General features: G+C 39.7%; 2 protein-coding genes across 2 annotated transcripts in view; both read left to right on the forward strand.

Annotated features, from left to right (window-relative positions):
- The window catches only part of psmd14 (proteasome 26S subunit, non-ATPase 14), a 103,557-nt gene extending 99,528 nt beyond the window's left edge, over positions 1–4,029 (forward strand). Inside the window, exons 8-11 of the mRNA XM_039757492.1 lie at positions 288–362; positions 891–1,016; positions 1,269–1,331; positions 3,663–4,029. Coding sequence (XP_039613426.1) covers positions 288–362; positions 891–1,016; positions 1,269–1,331; positions 3,663–3,761 — 363 coding nt within the window. The 3' untranslated portion in view covers positions 3,762–4,029. The remainder of the gene's footprint in view (positions 1–287; positions 363–890; positions 1,017–1,268; positions 1,332–3,662) is intronic.
- A 2,268-nt stretch (positions 4,030–6,297) lies between these two features.
- Positions 6,298–13,301, forward strand: LOC120531775 (T-box brain protein 1). The gene is made up of 6 exons (XM_039757494.1): positions 6,298–7,145; positions 7,758–7,912; positions 8,142–8,263; positions 8,578–8,736; positions 9,499–9,560; positions 11,372–13,301. The coding sequence occupies exons 1-6, from the start codon at positions 6,454–6,456 to the stop codon at positions 12,216–12,218; spliced, it is 2,037 nt and encodes a 678-aa protein (XP_039613428.1). The 5' UTR covers positions 6,298–6,453; the 3' UTR covers positions 12,219–13,301.
- Positions 13,302–15,000: the final 1,699 nt, after the last annotated feature.

Here is a 15,000-nt window from a genome sequence, read left to right on the forward strand (position 1 = left end):
AAAGATGTATATTAATATATATTCCACTAAGTGGTTTTTTATAGAAAAATATTTTCTAATAATACATTATCCATAATATTAAAATATAGAAAAAAGTGTTAATCGACAAAAATTAGTAATATAAATTTGGCTTTTCATTTTTGATATTTCATGTTTTGATTAAATTAAAAGCAATATAGAACAGGCATAACTATACATAAATAAACTACTAAATTGTAGACTGTTTATCCCTGGTTCTAATTTTTGTCCATTTCTCTTTTTTCCCCTCCCTTCTCTTTTCCTTTTAGGCCTTAATCCATGGTTTAAACAGGCATTACTATTCAATAACTATCAACTACAGGAAAAATGAACTGGAGCAAAAGGTGCGCTGTTTAGTAATTGCATCATCAAAAATGATGCAAGTCTAAATATGTTTAAGATAAATAACACAATGAAACGTACAGTAACAGTGCAAGTGAACTGTGCCATATTGATCTAATGAATCCAAATGGAAGAGGAATGGTGTACTATTGTATGTAAAGAGGCCTGAATCTTATCACTATATTTTACCTATCAAAGTGTTTGATCCATGCATTTTCTAAACCCTGTCATTTGCATTCACTTATACTTTATAGTACACTGAAGAGTGATTATTAGTAGCTGCACTAGTGATACTGCTGAGTAGCTAAAACTACTGCTTAAGTGTAGCCATGTCTTTCACAACGAGCACTGTCACAAAATATCGTTAAAACCAAATGTGATACAAGATAGATGGATGAATGATTCAGCCAGCTTAGCTGATACATACTGTAACTGTCACAAGGCGGCAGTTTGAGTATAGCTTGATGTTTCTGCTTTATGAAGGTTTTGTACTGTTGGAATTTTGTAAATACAACTTGTTTTATACACAGATGCTGCTAAATTTGCATAAAAAGAGCTGGATGGAGGGTCTCACACTTAAAGACTACAGTGAGCACTGCAAATTGAATGAAACCATTGTCAAAGAAATGTTGGAACTGGCTAAAAACTACAATAAGGTAACTAATTGAATTGGTGGGCGCTAGAAGTGGTTTTATGTAAAGAAAAAGAAAAAAAAAACAAGTCTTCATAATATGAAGTTAAGAAATCCAGGATATTACACAGATATTGTGCGGCCATCAAAAGTATTCTTTTCATGTTTGCATGTTTCTTTGATTTTATTTATTTCTTAAACAAAGTGTTAAATCAAGTATCCATTAAAAGTCACTAATGCACCATGTAGGAAAACTGATTTATTTTTGTACCTCCAGGCTGTAGAAGAGGAGGATAAAATGACACCTGAGCAGCTGGCTATCAAAAATGTTGGAAAACAGGGAAGTTATTTTGTGTGTTTAATGTTAGTCTTTGGGTGATGTATTAATCTGGAATGTTTGTCTCAGCATTTTTGTAGCAATGCACAGTTGATAGTTATGTCAAAGATACTGTATGCCCTTCTAGTTACTTTATAATTTAGATTTACTGTATGTTTATGTATTTTATTATTTTTGTGCTTTCTTATGCACTGTTAAATGTATATAAGCTTGGCTAGACCTCAGACTTATTTTTATTCCATGTACATTTAGCACACTATATTTTATGTATGGCCTATATGATAAAATTAGTGACACTCTTTTGTTTTGTAAGGCAAGAGAAACCGGCCACTTTACTGGTATGTTTTTGCTTAAATGGCAGTTGTTTATCTGTTCCTTTTTTGATGTCTTAATATTTTTGACAAATTGTGTTTGCAATTTCACCTGTATCTTAAATTACCCTTTTATCTTGGACAGAAGAATTCCGTATTTGTGCACATTTTTGAAAATTGATTAATTTATAATAGTCACTTTTAGGTATTCTGTCAGTTACAATCAGTACAAACCGTATTTTAACATGTTGGTTTTGTCACAAGTGTATTTGCTTTAGCTTTGTGCATTTGTAGTCTTTGTTAAAGACTACAACAACAAACAACTGTTGTTGTTTGAATTAACAAATTTAGAGGAAGCTGGATGTTTGCTTCCACTTTTATCCTAGGTTTAATTTTCTCCATTAATTGTTTTGGTAGATATTTTTTTTCCTTCTTTCCTTTACAGTTTGGTATGTATAAATTGACAACTGGTGCCCATGTTGCCTAAAAGAAGTAAAAGTTGTAACATTACCTGTGCTTTCTAAAATAAAAGAAGCAAGTTGTTGATAATTTTACAGTAAAAATCTATAAAAAATATGTATTTATGCGTTTACCTCCATTTACCCTGTTCATGTTTTGTGGAGAAGTGTGAACACCAAGTCAGTGCGGATCTGGTATTTTTTAGCCAGACGCGTGACTTCCGGCATTGCTCTTGTTCTTGGTTTACTTACGTTGCTGCACCAGCTGAACTTTGTTGAAACATGTCTTAAGAGAGTGAGAGAGGCTGGAGTGAAAAAAGCCTCTAACATTAACAGTGATTTTTTTGCAATTTGAAAAAAAAGAACAAGAATGGTTTATCCATATTTTGATGTCACTTATAAAGAAACATGACTCTACTGTGTATTTTCACATCGTTATACATACATTGTTATACAATGAAAACATGAACTTAGAAAGACCTGAACTTTAGATACAAAAACTACCGTTGTCAAGTTTGACTCCTTCAGTTCTATACTACCCACTTTGTCACTTTTTTGGGTGTTTTTGATTAATATTGAGGTCAGATTGAGGTGCTCTGCCCCTCATCTGTGTGTGTGTGTGTGTGTGTATAATATATATAATATAAGCTGGTGGTATTTTAATTGAATGTACAGTAAATGTGTACCCTCCTTGATTCATACTCTGCTCTCCGTTCTTATTCTGTAGTGGTTGTGTAGCAATGTCACTGCTGATCACCGATGAGTGTAAATCATTAGAACTATCACAAATTAGTAAATGGGGTCATTTTGTCTTTCGTTTATTGAAACCACAATAATACTCTGGACATGTGATGTTGCAGACTGTACTGTATGCCACCCAACTCTTGTGTCAGAAAATGAAAATAAAAATGTCATTCAAATCAGGGCTTAGTCCTACCAGCCCTACTCTGCTTTTACCTAGTTGTAAGGCAACCCATGGCTGAAATGCCATTGCTAATCTTATTTTGTTTGCCTGCCATGTCTTTTTTGTTTGCACATCTGCACCCCTCGTTTTTAAAATTGGGACAAATTATTACTTAGCATGAAACTGATGTATTTATCCTGATAGAAGGTAAGGGCTGACTGAAGGCCTCACTTCTGTTGTGTTTTCCTGGTCTGGTAGACGTGGTCTACATTGATTAAACTGGGTGTTGGAGATAAACTTGGCCCCAGAGATTTGAGTTTTATGAATCTAAAGCCAAATGAGTAATATGTGAATGCCTTATTTCTTGGTCATAATTCACCAAGAAGATCATCAGATGCCTTCTTTCTGTAGTATTCTTGTATTTTTGGTTTTTTTTTCTTCTCTATAGGTACACATTTACTTTCGTAACACACTGCTTACTTTCAGAAAATTAATCCCTTTAAAAATATCAAGTTTATCAATGAAACTATCACATAGTTATACCAACAACCCCATCACTTGGCTTAGGTTTACTTTTTAAGACTGGGGAGAGAACATGGAACACTCTGGATAGCTCCATTTAAAAAAAATAATTTTTGCTTTCTTTATTTATTTCTTGCAGGATCCAAAGCGTCACTTGGAGGAACACGTTGATGTTCTGATGACCTCAAATATTGTGCAGTGCTTGGCAGCCATGTTGGATACTGTTGTTTTTCAGTAGTTGCAGCCTTTATATAAGCATTATAATCATTTTGTTTTTTTATTATTAAACTTGTGTATTAATTTTGTAAACTAAGGCTTTAGAAAAGTGTATTTATCTTAAATCATTTTTTCATTTTGCTCTGACACTTTCTGATGAGGAGGCTGGCAGACTGTGTGAAAAGTTGTGTACACTGCTATTTTACAAAATCCTTATCTGTACAGAATTTGGCAAGTTATGTGAAATTCAATACTACCAAATAATAAAAAATGTCTCGATTATTTACATATATGATTGTGTAATTCTGTTCTTGTTGGGATAAATATGAACCTGGTTTCTTCAAAATGAACACTGTGGTCTCAGGTGTTGCTACATTTTTCCTAAAATTATGGTGTGTCTGTGAACCACTGGAGTGGTGGGGGGTTGGAGGGGGTACGGTGTTTACACATATGGTATGGTGTGCATGTCTATAACTACTGAAAACAACACATTTTAGTTGAAAGGGTTCTATGATTTCAAAACTGTTTTGGTTGGACACAGTAAAGCTGCTGGTGTGTGCAGTGTCCACTGATTCTTGTAAGCCCCTTTGATTTATTACTGATGTGCTCAGACCCTAAAGTGACACCTGAAAGGAGGATGAGCTACATCAAGTTCATTAGATTACTCTCACTTCAGAGTATTGCGACTTAAACTGAGCACAGTGAGGACACCATATGAACTTTGAAATTGCAAAGTGGAGGAAAAGACATTGAGATGTGTTTCAACAGTTTATGCATGAAAACACCTGCAATGCCCCATCTAATATTAAATATGACAAGGTAAGCAATGCTTGCTTTACTCGAGGATTTTTGAGGGTGTAATGTCCTTTAGGAGCCCACCCACTGACAGCTAATTAGTCGCTGCTCCTTACATAAAATGAAGCTGCACAGGGAGGCCTCGGATTTTACTTCACTCTCACTGGCACGCTTACTTCTAACCCCTGGCAGGATATAGAGCGGCTTTTAAAAACACAAATCTAATTGAACAAAAAATTACCTTTCCAAGCTTCGTCTTGATTCTGAAGCGTTTAATTTCGGATTCTTCGGCCAGTATCCCCTGTTGACCGCTCGCCGTATTTCAGTACACCTTTACACGTTTATCACATTATATTTGGACTGAAACCACATCACATGAGATAGCAGATAGCACTAAATGGCATAAGTCTGATCGAATTACAAAATAAAAAAAAAAACACACACACACACAGAGGGGCTTCTACGCAGGACGCTGGCACCCGCATTATGATGAACGGCACGGCTCCACTTTTGCTTTTTGTCAATCCTGCCGTGACTCAGTCTGGTACAGGATGGAAGATGAAAGCCGAGTAGGTGGATCTCCGGCGTAATAAAAGAGAGCTGTGAGAATTCTTACTTGGATTCCGTCCTTTAAAACCAATAATAGAAAGAATAGAAAATGGCTCTGATTTTCCGTGCAACTTCTAGATAGGGAAAATGACAGTTTAATTTGTGAGCTTAGGTAATTCGCAAATCGGAAAGAGAAATGTGCATTATGTCGGACCAGGTTGTGCTTGAAAGCTAATTTTCTTTATGACGCCCTCCGCATATGAGTTCTTGCAAATTGCCGGGAGGACATCTTCATTATGTTTAGGTTCAGGATTTCGCATTCCCTTTCAAAGGCGCTTGATACTTGACAAGTAACGTGACGGATTTAAAACAATCCATTTACGTCTATTTAAAGGTAAGGGGACGGAAAAGTTGAACGTGCATGAAACAGTCTAATTTACTGCACGGCAACTTCTCGGTTGGCGACCTTTGAGAGATTTCAAGGCGCTTGCTATTGGTTTCAGAGAACACGGTGACAGGAAAATACACTAAAAGCCAAGAAGGAACTTGGGGGCTTCACGTTTACTATTTGAGGCCTTCTGTATTTCAAATCATATCTAGTATTAAAGCACTAACATAAATTATTAATCCGCCGGGGGACCAGTAAACATCGCTGCTAAGGTAGCGAGTGATTCACTTTACATTGGATCACAAACATTGTAAGGCACGAAGTGAGTCGGCACTGGGCTTCTTTATTTTAAATAACACGAGTTTGGAGTCCAAAATATAATCATTTTAATCTTCCATTACATAATATACCTAAAAGAAAACGGCCTATTTGGGGCAGGTGTTTGGCCTTTCGTGTAGTGGGTACAGTGGTGCAGAATTAAGGCACGCGCAAACACGCGTGTTATGTTTAAAATTGTGAAAATTCTCCAAATATATTACAATCTATCAGCCCCCAGTGGTATCTGGGCGACAATCTCCCCTCACCAACGAATGTCATTCCCCTAGAATAAAAATTACCAAAATATACAAAAATGCCCCTTGCTAGCCACAGGAAGACCTTTCACATCTCCAATCGCGAACATCTCTAGCTATTTGGTATCATCGCGATTAGGACCCAGATGATTATCCTAATTAATGCTTGTCTAATTAAATTACTGTCAGAAGCTAACCAATAGCAAAAGTCGTTTCATTAGCTCTGCAAGCAGAAAGATCAAAAGCGAACCTTCTGTGATTGCAGCAGTGTCAATTGGCTAATCTGCTGTCTAACAAAAACTAGATCTAGCCACTGGAAGGCGTTTGCTTTTAAACTAGATTTTTGGGGCGTTAAGTTAAGTGAGGAGAGGCTTCACAAAGGTTCTGAAGCGCTTTTGTATTATAGAGCTATGCAGCTGGAGCATTGCCTCTCTCCACCTATCATGCTCTCCAAGAAATTTCTAAATGTGAGCAGCAGTTATCCAAACTCGGGCGGATCTGAGCTTGCCTTACAGGATCATCCTATTATCTCCACCAGTGACAACCTGGAGAGAAGTTCACCTCTGAAAAAAATTTCCAGGGGAATGACGAATCAGTCAGAGGCAGACAATTTTCCTGACTCCAAGGACGCACCAGGGGACGTCCAGAGAAGCAAACTCTCTCCTGTGCTGGACGGGGTCTCTGAAATTCGTCACAATTTCGATGGATCTGCAGCAGAAAGGTATCTTCTTTCTCAGTCCAGCCAACCTCAGCCTGCTGCCGCCGCTCCTAGTGCTATGTTCCCCTATCCTAGCCAACATGGACCGACTCATCCGGCTTTTTCCATCGGAAGCCCAAGCCGATACATGGCGCATCATCCCGTGATTACTAACGGAGCGTACAACAGCCTTCTGTCCAACACTTCTCCGCAAGGCTACCCGACTACTGGATACCCTTACGCACAGCAATATGGACACACTTATCAAGGGGGACCCTTCTACCAGTTCTCTTCGGCGCAGCCTGGGCTGGTCCCCGGCAAAGCCCAGGTCTACCTGTGCAACAGGGCGCTGTGGCTTAAGTTCCATCGACATCAAACGGAGATGATCATCACGAAGCAAGGAAGGTGAGCGCCTTTGTCCTGCCCGTCTTCCAGACGGCCGTTTTCGTAACTTATTTCGGTTTTGTTTGATTTTTTTTTCGCGAAGACGGCTGGTGCGCGAATGATGATGATGATTGTTATCTCCTCGAATGGTTTTGCAGTTCGATTGCCTTTATGGTGCCTTTTTTGTTTTCTTTGTATATGCCGAGAAACTGAATGGCTGGATATGTCGATTTCTGATAATTAAACCAACTACATTTGCTCAATTTATATCAACTGTTGAGCAGTACATACATTTTGATTTACAATTGTCGTTATTACAGTAACTTTTTACATTAAAAAAACACTTCAAGGCTGAAGCTGACTGACAATGCGATGAAAATAGATGTCGCTGCTCAATAATTAATGTCGAAGCACAAGAGCCTCAGAAGAAAAGCGAGAAACGACTGCATGTACCTGGAGTTATAAACTTCATCTTGGTGGGAAAAATACACCTAATTTCGATAAATTGATCCATTAACAAATTTTAATGTTTTAATTTTAATCAAAATTAATAACACCGTGTCTTTCTGCTTTAATGTGATTTTGATATTTTTTAAACTGTTAAGTCTGATTTCTCTCTTGTGCATTTTTCAGACGGATGTTCCCTTTTTTAAGTTTTAATATCTCTGGTCTGGACCCCACGGCGCATTACAATATTTTTGTCGATGTAATACTGGCAGATCCCAATCACTGGAGATTCCAAGGTGGAAAATGGGTTCCATGTGGCAAAGCGGACACAAATGTGCAAGGCAAGTTCTTCTAATTAACACTCTCATAACAGATTTAGGTGAGAATTATTAATTAAACAACGTTATAGATTCGACGCGTGGCATAATGCTTTTTCCCATCTGTAAATGCGAGGTCAGTTGGAAATACAGCATCGCCATTCATCAATTTCAGCTAATAAGGGATTTATTTTACTTTTTTTTTAATGGATATGGAAAAGCGCACTCTTATTATGCGTTCTGTTTATTGCAGGAAACCGGGTGTACATGCATCCAGACTCTCCCAATACTGGGGCACACTGGATGAGACAAGAAATATCTTTTGGAAAATTAAAACTCACAAACAACAAAGGAGCGTCAAACAACACGGGACAGGTATTGCGTCAAATCCAGCCTCTTTATTAGGATTGTTTTCCTTTCATCTGCTGTTATTTATTTTTGTCAATCCAGGCACAAACCTACACAATAATGCTATTAGAATTTAAAATGCACAAGTGGCGAAGGCGTATCCTGCTGTTGTGCACTCTCAATTCATCAGAACGCCGACTTTTGACAAGATCGCATGCGACAGGCTCACTTGCTCATCTCCCGTTCAAGCCTGTTCGACTGCCGTACCCACAGCTATCCTTAATTTTTTTTTTGTGCCTTATTTATTTATATATTTGTTCCTTTCCGTTTGCATTTAACAGATGGTGGTTCTGCAGTCCTTGCACAAGTACCAGCCCCGGCTGCACGTAGTGGAGGTTAACGAGGACGGGACGGAGGACACGAGCCAGCCGGGAAGAGTGCAGACCTTCACCTTCCCTGAAACTCAGTTCATCGCCGTGACCGCCTACCAAAACACCGATGTAAGCATCTGAGTGGCGAGCGAGAAATAATCATATATATGGCATGTATGTAATGCTTGAATAAAAGGCCCCAATTTTAAGGCCGAACTCCAAAGCGGAGTCTTAATGTAGCTATGTCAGTGGGGTTCCTAAAAGGGGGCTTTTTTTTATTTGCGGTCGAACTATTACAAGGGAAAAGAAACAGCTATTTTAGATATGAAACAAATTGCACAATATCCGGTAATCTGCGGCTGTCTTTATTATAAAGCGCCTTACTGGTTAACATCTACGGGCTACACTACACATGTTGAGGTTTGTCCTAATGGTAAAATTTGGATGCTAACATTTTATGAATGACTGAAACTGTACATTTACTGCTTTACCAGAAATTTTAACCTCCGAGGTTGAGATGCGAGTGGTTTTGGATTAAAGCAATTAGTACATAAAGCGATTCACCACAATATCATAATTGCTGGTTTTAAAACATGGGATGCTCTAAAAATGGGACAAGCCAATATTTAAGTACTTTTTTTTTAATTAGCAAAGATTTAAAATATTAAAATGCGCAAAATAAGGCAGGCTCCGTTTAGTTGGATAACAACCAGTAAGGGAACTAAGCAAGTATAAATTAGTCGCAAAGAAAAAAAAAAAACCAAAACCACTTGCATCTACAATGTGTGAGCTGATTTATGAAGCCTTTCCTTAAGTCCAGGCCCAGCAAGTGTGACCGACTCAGCACTACTGTCCATTTAAAAATATTTCCATTTTTTTTTTTTAATTCAGATCACACAATTAAAGATCGATCACAATCCATTTGCAAAAGGATTTCGGGATAACTATGACACGTAAGTACTTTTTTTTTTGTACGTAATTCTACTAGAAATATGCTGTTTTAGTTAAAGTTGAGGTGATGTGTATCGTTTTCTACGCTGTAATTTAAGCCTGTGCAGGGTGCTCCACGTTTGAAAATGCGAACTCCCCGGACGTGTCCGTTTGTATCTATAAGCGGTTTGAATCAACTATCTGACCTTTTTTAAAAACTGAATCTTTATTTTTTTTTTCCTCCTAAATTACTGATTATCGCAGGTTTCATTTGTTGAACATTAAATTCGTGCAACAAAACGGAAAGCTTCTTCAGTGTGCAGCACACTTTAAATAACTTTTGTGTCGTTACTGAAATTTACTATTGACTAAAACGCGTGTGTGCTTCGCATTATTACTCTTTTCTCGCTGAAGGGCAGAGTATAACGCAATATTGCATTTGGGGAATAATGTGGTGAAAATTTCGAAAAAAATGCCAGTTTTGTGCATTCCAAAACGATTCAAGAAAATTGCTTTACAATTTACGTCGTCGGATCAATAAATCGACGAGGGTTTGAGATTTTTTTTTCCTGATTATTCTAATTAAAAGTCCTGCTTGAATGTTTTATTAGAGCAATTTAAGTCTGCATTTATTTGATATTTACACCAACGTTAATTTAAAAATCATTTTAATATGCGTCTTCGCGTCAAATTAATAGCTACAACTAGCTGGCGTGAGTAAGAAACTGTTTACGCCCGTTCCATATTTCATTATGTTCTGTTTGACTGACGAAGCGACACATAACGAATTGGATCCCACAAATGTGGACCCCCCCCCCAATTGGAGCACAGGCAGGTGAAGAGACCTGCTCATGGTCACACAGTGACAGGATTTGAACCCACATCCTCCGTTTGAAGTTTAAAGCTTTAACCACAACGCCACACTCCTTAATTAAATAATAACGAAACAAGCTAGTCTTTTTGTTGTGCATGTACTGGGGGGAGGGGGGAAATGACATTTTGATATGTATTTAATAATATACCTACTTTAATTTTTAACTTGACGCATTTTTTTCACAATTGATGTAAAATCTGTAATGGAATAAAAAAAAAAAAAACTAATTAGACGTGATAACCTGAACCTTGGGTTAAACTATATTGACTATATTATGCGCTTCTGTGTGTGCGATTATTTTATCAAGCGTGTGTGTGGGGCGTTTTTTGTGGTTTTTTTTAATTTATTATCCGGGTAAAGCGGTCGTATGTGCTAAGCGTAGGTATATAATACAAATCGGATTGTTATAATATACATGTCCAATTACATTGTCACCTTGCCTCCCTTTACTAGAAACGATGTATGCTTGTATTGTGGGGGGCTCGTACGTTTTAAATGTGGTTTTTGGGTTTCCAACTGTAAATTTAGTACGCGGCATTCGAGTGCGTCCCTACGGTTTGTTTACCGAATCCAGTGGCACTTAAAAGGTTAACGTCTATTCGTTAAGTGGATGAATAGATGTTGGTTCCGACACATTCAAACGGTCACCTCCATAATTTATAGGCCGTTCAAGTAGCGCGTCGTTGCCCAAGCATTAACTGTCATGTAGTGGTTTAGGCTTTGGATCTCCGACCCTCGGGTTGTGTGTTCAAATTCCACGGCCAACACTGTGTGACCATGAGGAAGTCGCTTCATCTTCCTGTGTACCAGTCTGAAAAACGAAAGAGGGGGTATGACCAATCGTATATCAAACGTTATGTCCCCTTGGATAAAGGCATCAAAACAATGCATAATGTTAATTACCCGTGTGCACCTTTTTATTTTTTGTTTGTTCGTTTCTCTTGTCTTTGTTTTGTACAGAATCTACACCGGTTGCGACATCGACCGGCTTACCCCGTCTCCCAGCGACTCTCCGCGCTCCCAGATCGTGCCGGGCGCCAGGTACGCGATGCCCGGATCTTTTCTGCAGGACCAGTTCGTCAGCAGCTACACCAAGTCCCGTTTTCACCCCGGTGCGAGTGCAGGACCCGGCACGGACCGCAGCGTCCCGCACACCAACGGCTTGCTCTCTCCGCAACAGGCCGAGGAAACGGCGGCGGCATCCCCACAACGTTGGTTTGTCCCCCCAGCTAACAACCGTCTCGACTTCGCAGCCTCAGCCTACGACGCGGCGGCAGCAGCGGACTTCGCCGGCAACGCGGCCACCCTCCTCTCGTACGCCGCCGCTGGCGTCAAGGCGCTCCCGCTGCAGGCGGCCGGCTGCTCCGGCCGGGCGCTGGGTTACTACGCGGACCCGTCGGGATGGGGGGCTCGCACGCCGCCCCAGTACTGCAGCAAATCCAGCTCGGTGCTCTCGTGCTGGCCGCCCAACAGTGCCACCGGACGCACGGCCACCAGCAACTCGTACCTCGGAGCAGAGGACGGGGACAGCCTGGCGACCGAGCGCTCGCCGCTAGGGGGCACAGAAGAGAACAAACCCAAGGACCTGTCCGAATCGAGCTGGATTGAGACCCCTTCGTCCATCAAGTCCATCGACTCAAGCGACTCCGGCATCTTCGAGCAGGCCAAACGCAGGCGGATTTCGCCGTCTGGCACGCCTGTGTCCGAAACGGCATCCCCCCTCAAAAGCGAAGTGCTGACCCCCCGGGACTGTGACAAAAACTGCGGGAAGGACATCGGCTATTACAGCTTCTACTCGCACAGCTAGAGATGCGGTCAGCCATATCAATTCGGGTAATCACCTGAAGAGGGGACGAGGGTCACCTGGAAACTTCTCGTATGGTCCAGAAGACTGCGAGCCGGGGACAACCATGGCGGAGCGTAGACCTTGGATTGCTCCTGTACATAGAACCTGTATGTATAAACTCCGACTTTTTGGGTGCATTTCGATTTTATTTTCATTCTCTTTGCGGCTGCCATTCGAATTTGTCAAGTCACTTTAGACCAACCTTTTAGATTTTATGAACACTGGAGAATGGGGAGAAAAAATGTTCAAAAATGGCGCGCAAATAAAAACTGGCGAAAAGGCGCGAGGACTGTACCATGTGGGGTTTTTTTTTTTGGTGTGGGGGGTAATAATCGGTGCGTCCAGTTTATTTAGATTTTGGGCCCTGGACTCTTCAGCACAGCACTATGATTTTTTTTTTTTTTTATGCTGCTTACAGTACATCCCATCAAATCTTCCCCAGCGAGGTGGCCTACTTTGACGCCATTTGGCCAGATTCTGACATTTTTACACCACTGCAAATCCTTTTCTTTTTCTTTCTTTAGGGGCTCGCTAAAGTAGAGCGTACTGTGCTTTTTAACTTGACACTTTTAGTAGTTCTTACTAATTTGCAATAAAGGCACCCCCATCCTCCTTATGTTTTTGGCTGCTTTCTGTGCCAACTGAAGGACTTAATATAAAATGTACAAAGTGCCAAAAGTTTACAGGCCAGATCAGGTGCCCAAGGTAATTTCTTGCTTTATTTTTACTTTTTTTTTTTGTAAATTCTGTAATTATGTTAACTTTGCCGGTGTACAGAAATGTGTATCAGCTAGATATTGTGGGTCAGGTGCTGAAAGTAAATGTGCATAGATTTGAATCCTATTTACTGTATGGCATTTTTGAGATTTCAAAATATGTACAAGAAATAAAAGGACTTGCTTCTGCCCGGCAGTCCTCTTAAAATGCAGCATTTAGTGTAGATCATTTGATTTAATTTGGGTTTTGTTAAACTAATATTAAGGTAACCTTTTTCTTGCCTTAGACTGACTTGTAGAACCTGATGAATTCTTTCTTTAATTTGACCCTTTAACTTGTTACTTTTTTTTTTTTTTTCCTCCTTTTAAAGTGTGAACCAAGCTTGTCTTGAACCTCTCACTTGTGGGGGGGCACATGCTGGGGGGGGGGAGAGGTTGTGCATTCCTATTTCAGAGTTCTTGGTTTATTGTACAGTTATTTGTCAGCTCTGTAAAACTGTCATTTTTATTATGTCTGTGAAGAAAATGAACAAATGGTGTGAACTTCAAGCTTTTTTTTTTTTTTTTTTTCTTTTCCGTGTGTGTGTGTGTATATGTGTAATGGTAAAATGTAAATCTGATGTTGTTCTGGTGAAAACCTGTACATTTTTACAGAATTAAACAAAACAAACAAAACACACACCGTAGTGAATGTGGCAGCTGATCTAACCAAGATGTGCACAACGGCTTAAGCAGACCTGAAGTCTGACTCTGGGTCACACAGGGGGCCAGTCAATAATAGGTGAACAACCACATTAAATTTATTTATCCCACATGCACATTATCTCATTTTAAAGGCCATAGTTTGAAAGAAACAGTAAATGCAGGGGAGTCTGCACCGTTTGTTTTTGTCTGGTGAGGTGGTTGATCCAATTCTCCATCACCCTTTTTAACCTGATGGGGTGGAAGTAATGTTACTGGTTCCCTTCTTGTTCACTTTTAGGAAAGTAAGTGGAGGTTCTGTTAGGCTCTGTCATTTTTCTCTTGTCCCGTGTGCCCACATGCTCACATGGTGGTTGACCTCTATTTGAACAGAGTACCCTGGTCCTAATGGGATCAATGCTCATGGCAGGGAATGCAAAGCCCAAATTGAATTTATTGTGTGGAGGAGGAAAGTGAAGGATTTTTTTTTTTTCAGGTTGATCTTGTATTTCCAGGCAACATTCTTGTTATGAATTAGTGTTCCAGCCATACCCATAGCAAGGTAAATACAATTACACAATACATGGCACCATCACGCCATTTACATACAGTAGTAGTGAAAAATCACCTTACACAAACATATGAAGCAATGTAGAATTACAGGGGGGGTCCAGTAATATCCCGTGTGTTTTTAAAGTGGATGGAGGAATTTAGAAATTGGGAGAAGATGGAGATTAATTGGAGACTGTTGCGTATTTGCAATGCACTGTTCTTGATATGCCTGCATGTGTGAAATGCTCTTATTCAAAGGGCCTGCAATCCCTACTTGTTAGATGGTGTGGTGGTGTCCTACATCCCAAAGACCTACAGTTTTGATAGCATGGTGATTCTAAATTTGACTGACTGTGTGAATGTGCTTTGAGGTGGATTGGCTTGATATTCTGGCCAGGCTTTGTGCCCATTGCTGTTGACATTGGCTCCTTAGGACCCTGAATCGGATATGCAGATTATAAAATGGATGATTGGACCATTCTGCATTTGTATTACTTGTTCAAATGATCCACTCTGCATGCTGACTGTTGTGTTGGAACCTAACTTGTGACCCAAATTGTCTTGGGCTTTGCTTGTCCCACTGTCCATGCATGTTTTTAATTGGCATCTTTTTTTGTAATGGGATGCAGTCCTGTTTTAAATACAGGTAGCAAGAAAAGCTGATAAATCCTTCAATTTTTGGATTATGAAATAAAGAAAATGATGTGCTGTGAGCAGGCTGCTTACCAAGCATACCCCCTGGGCATTTTGGGGTAGATCTCTTCTAATTTAACAGCCTTGAAGCAAAAATAACA

Source organism: Polypterus senegalus, chromosome 6, assembly GCF_016835505.1.
Source record: "Polypterus senegalus isolate Bchr_013 chromosome 6, ASM1683550v1, whole genome shotgun sequence".
Taxonomy (NCBI): Eukaryota; Metazoa; Chordata; class Cladistia; order Polypteriformes; family Polypteridae; genus Polypterus; species Polypterus senegalus.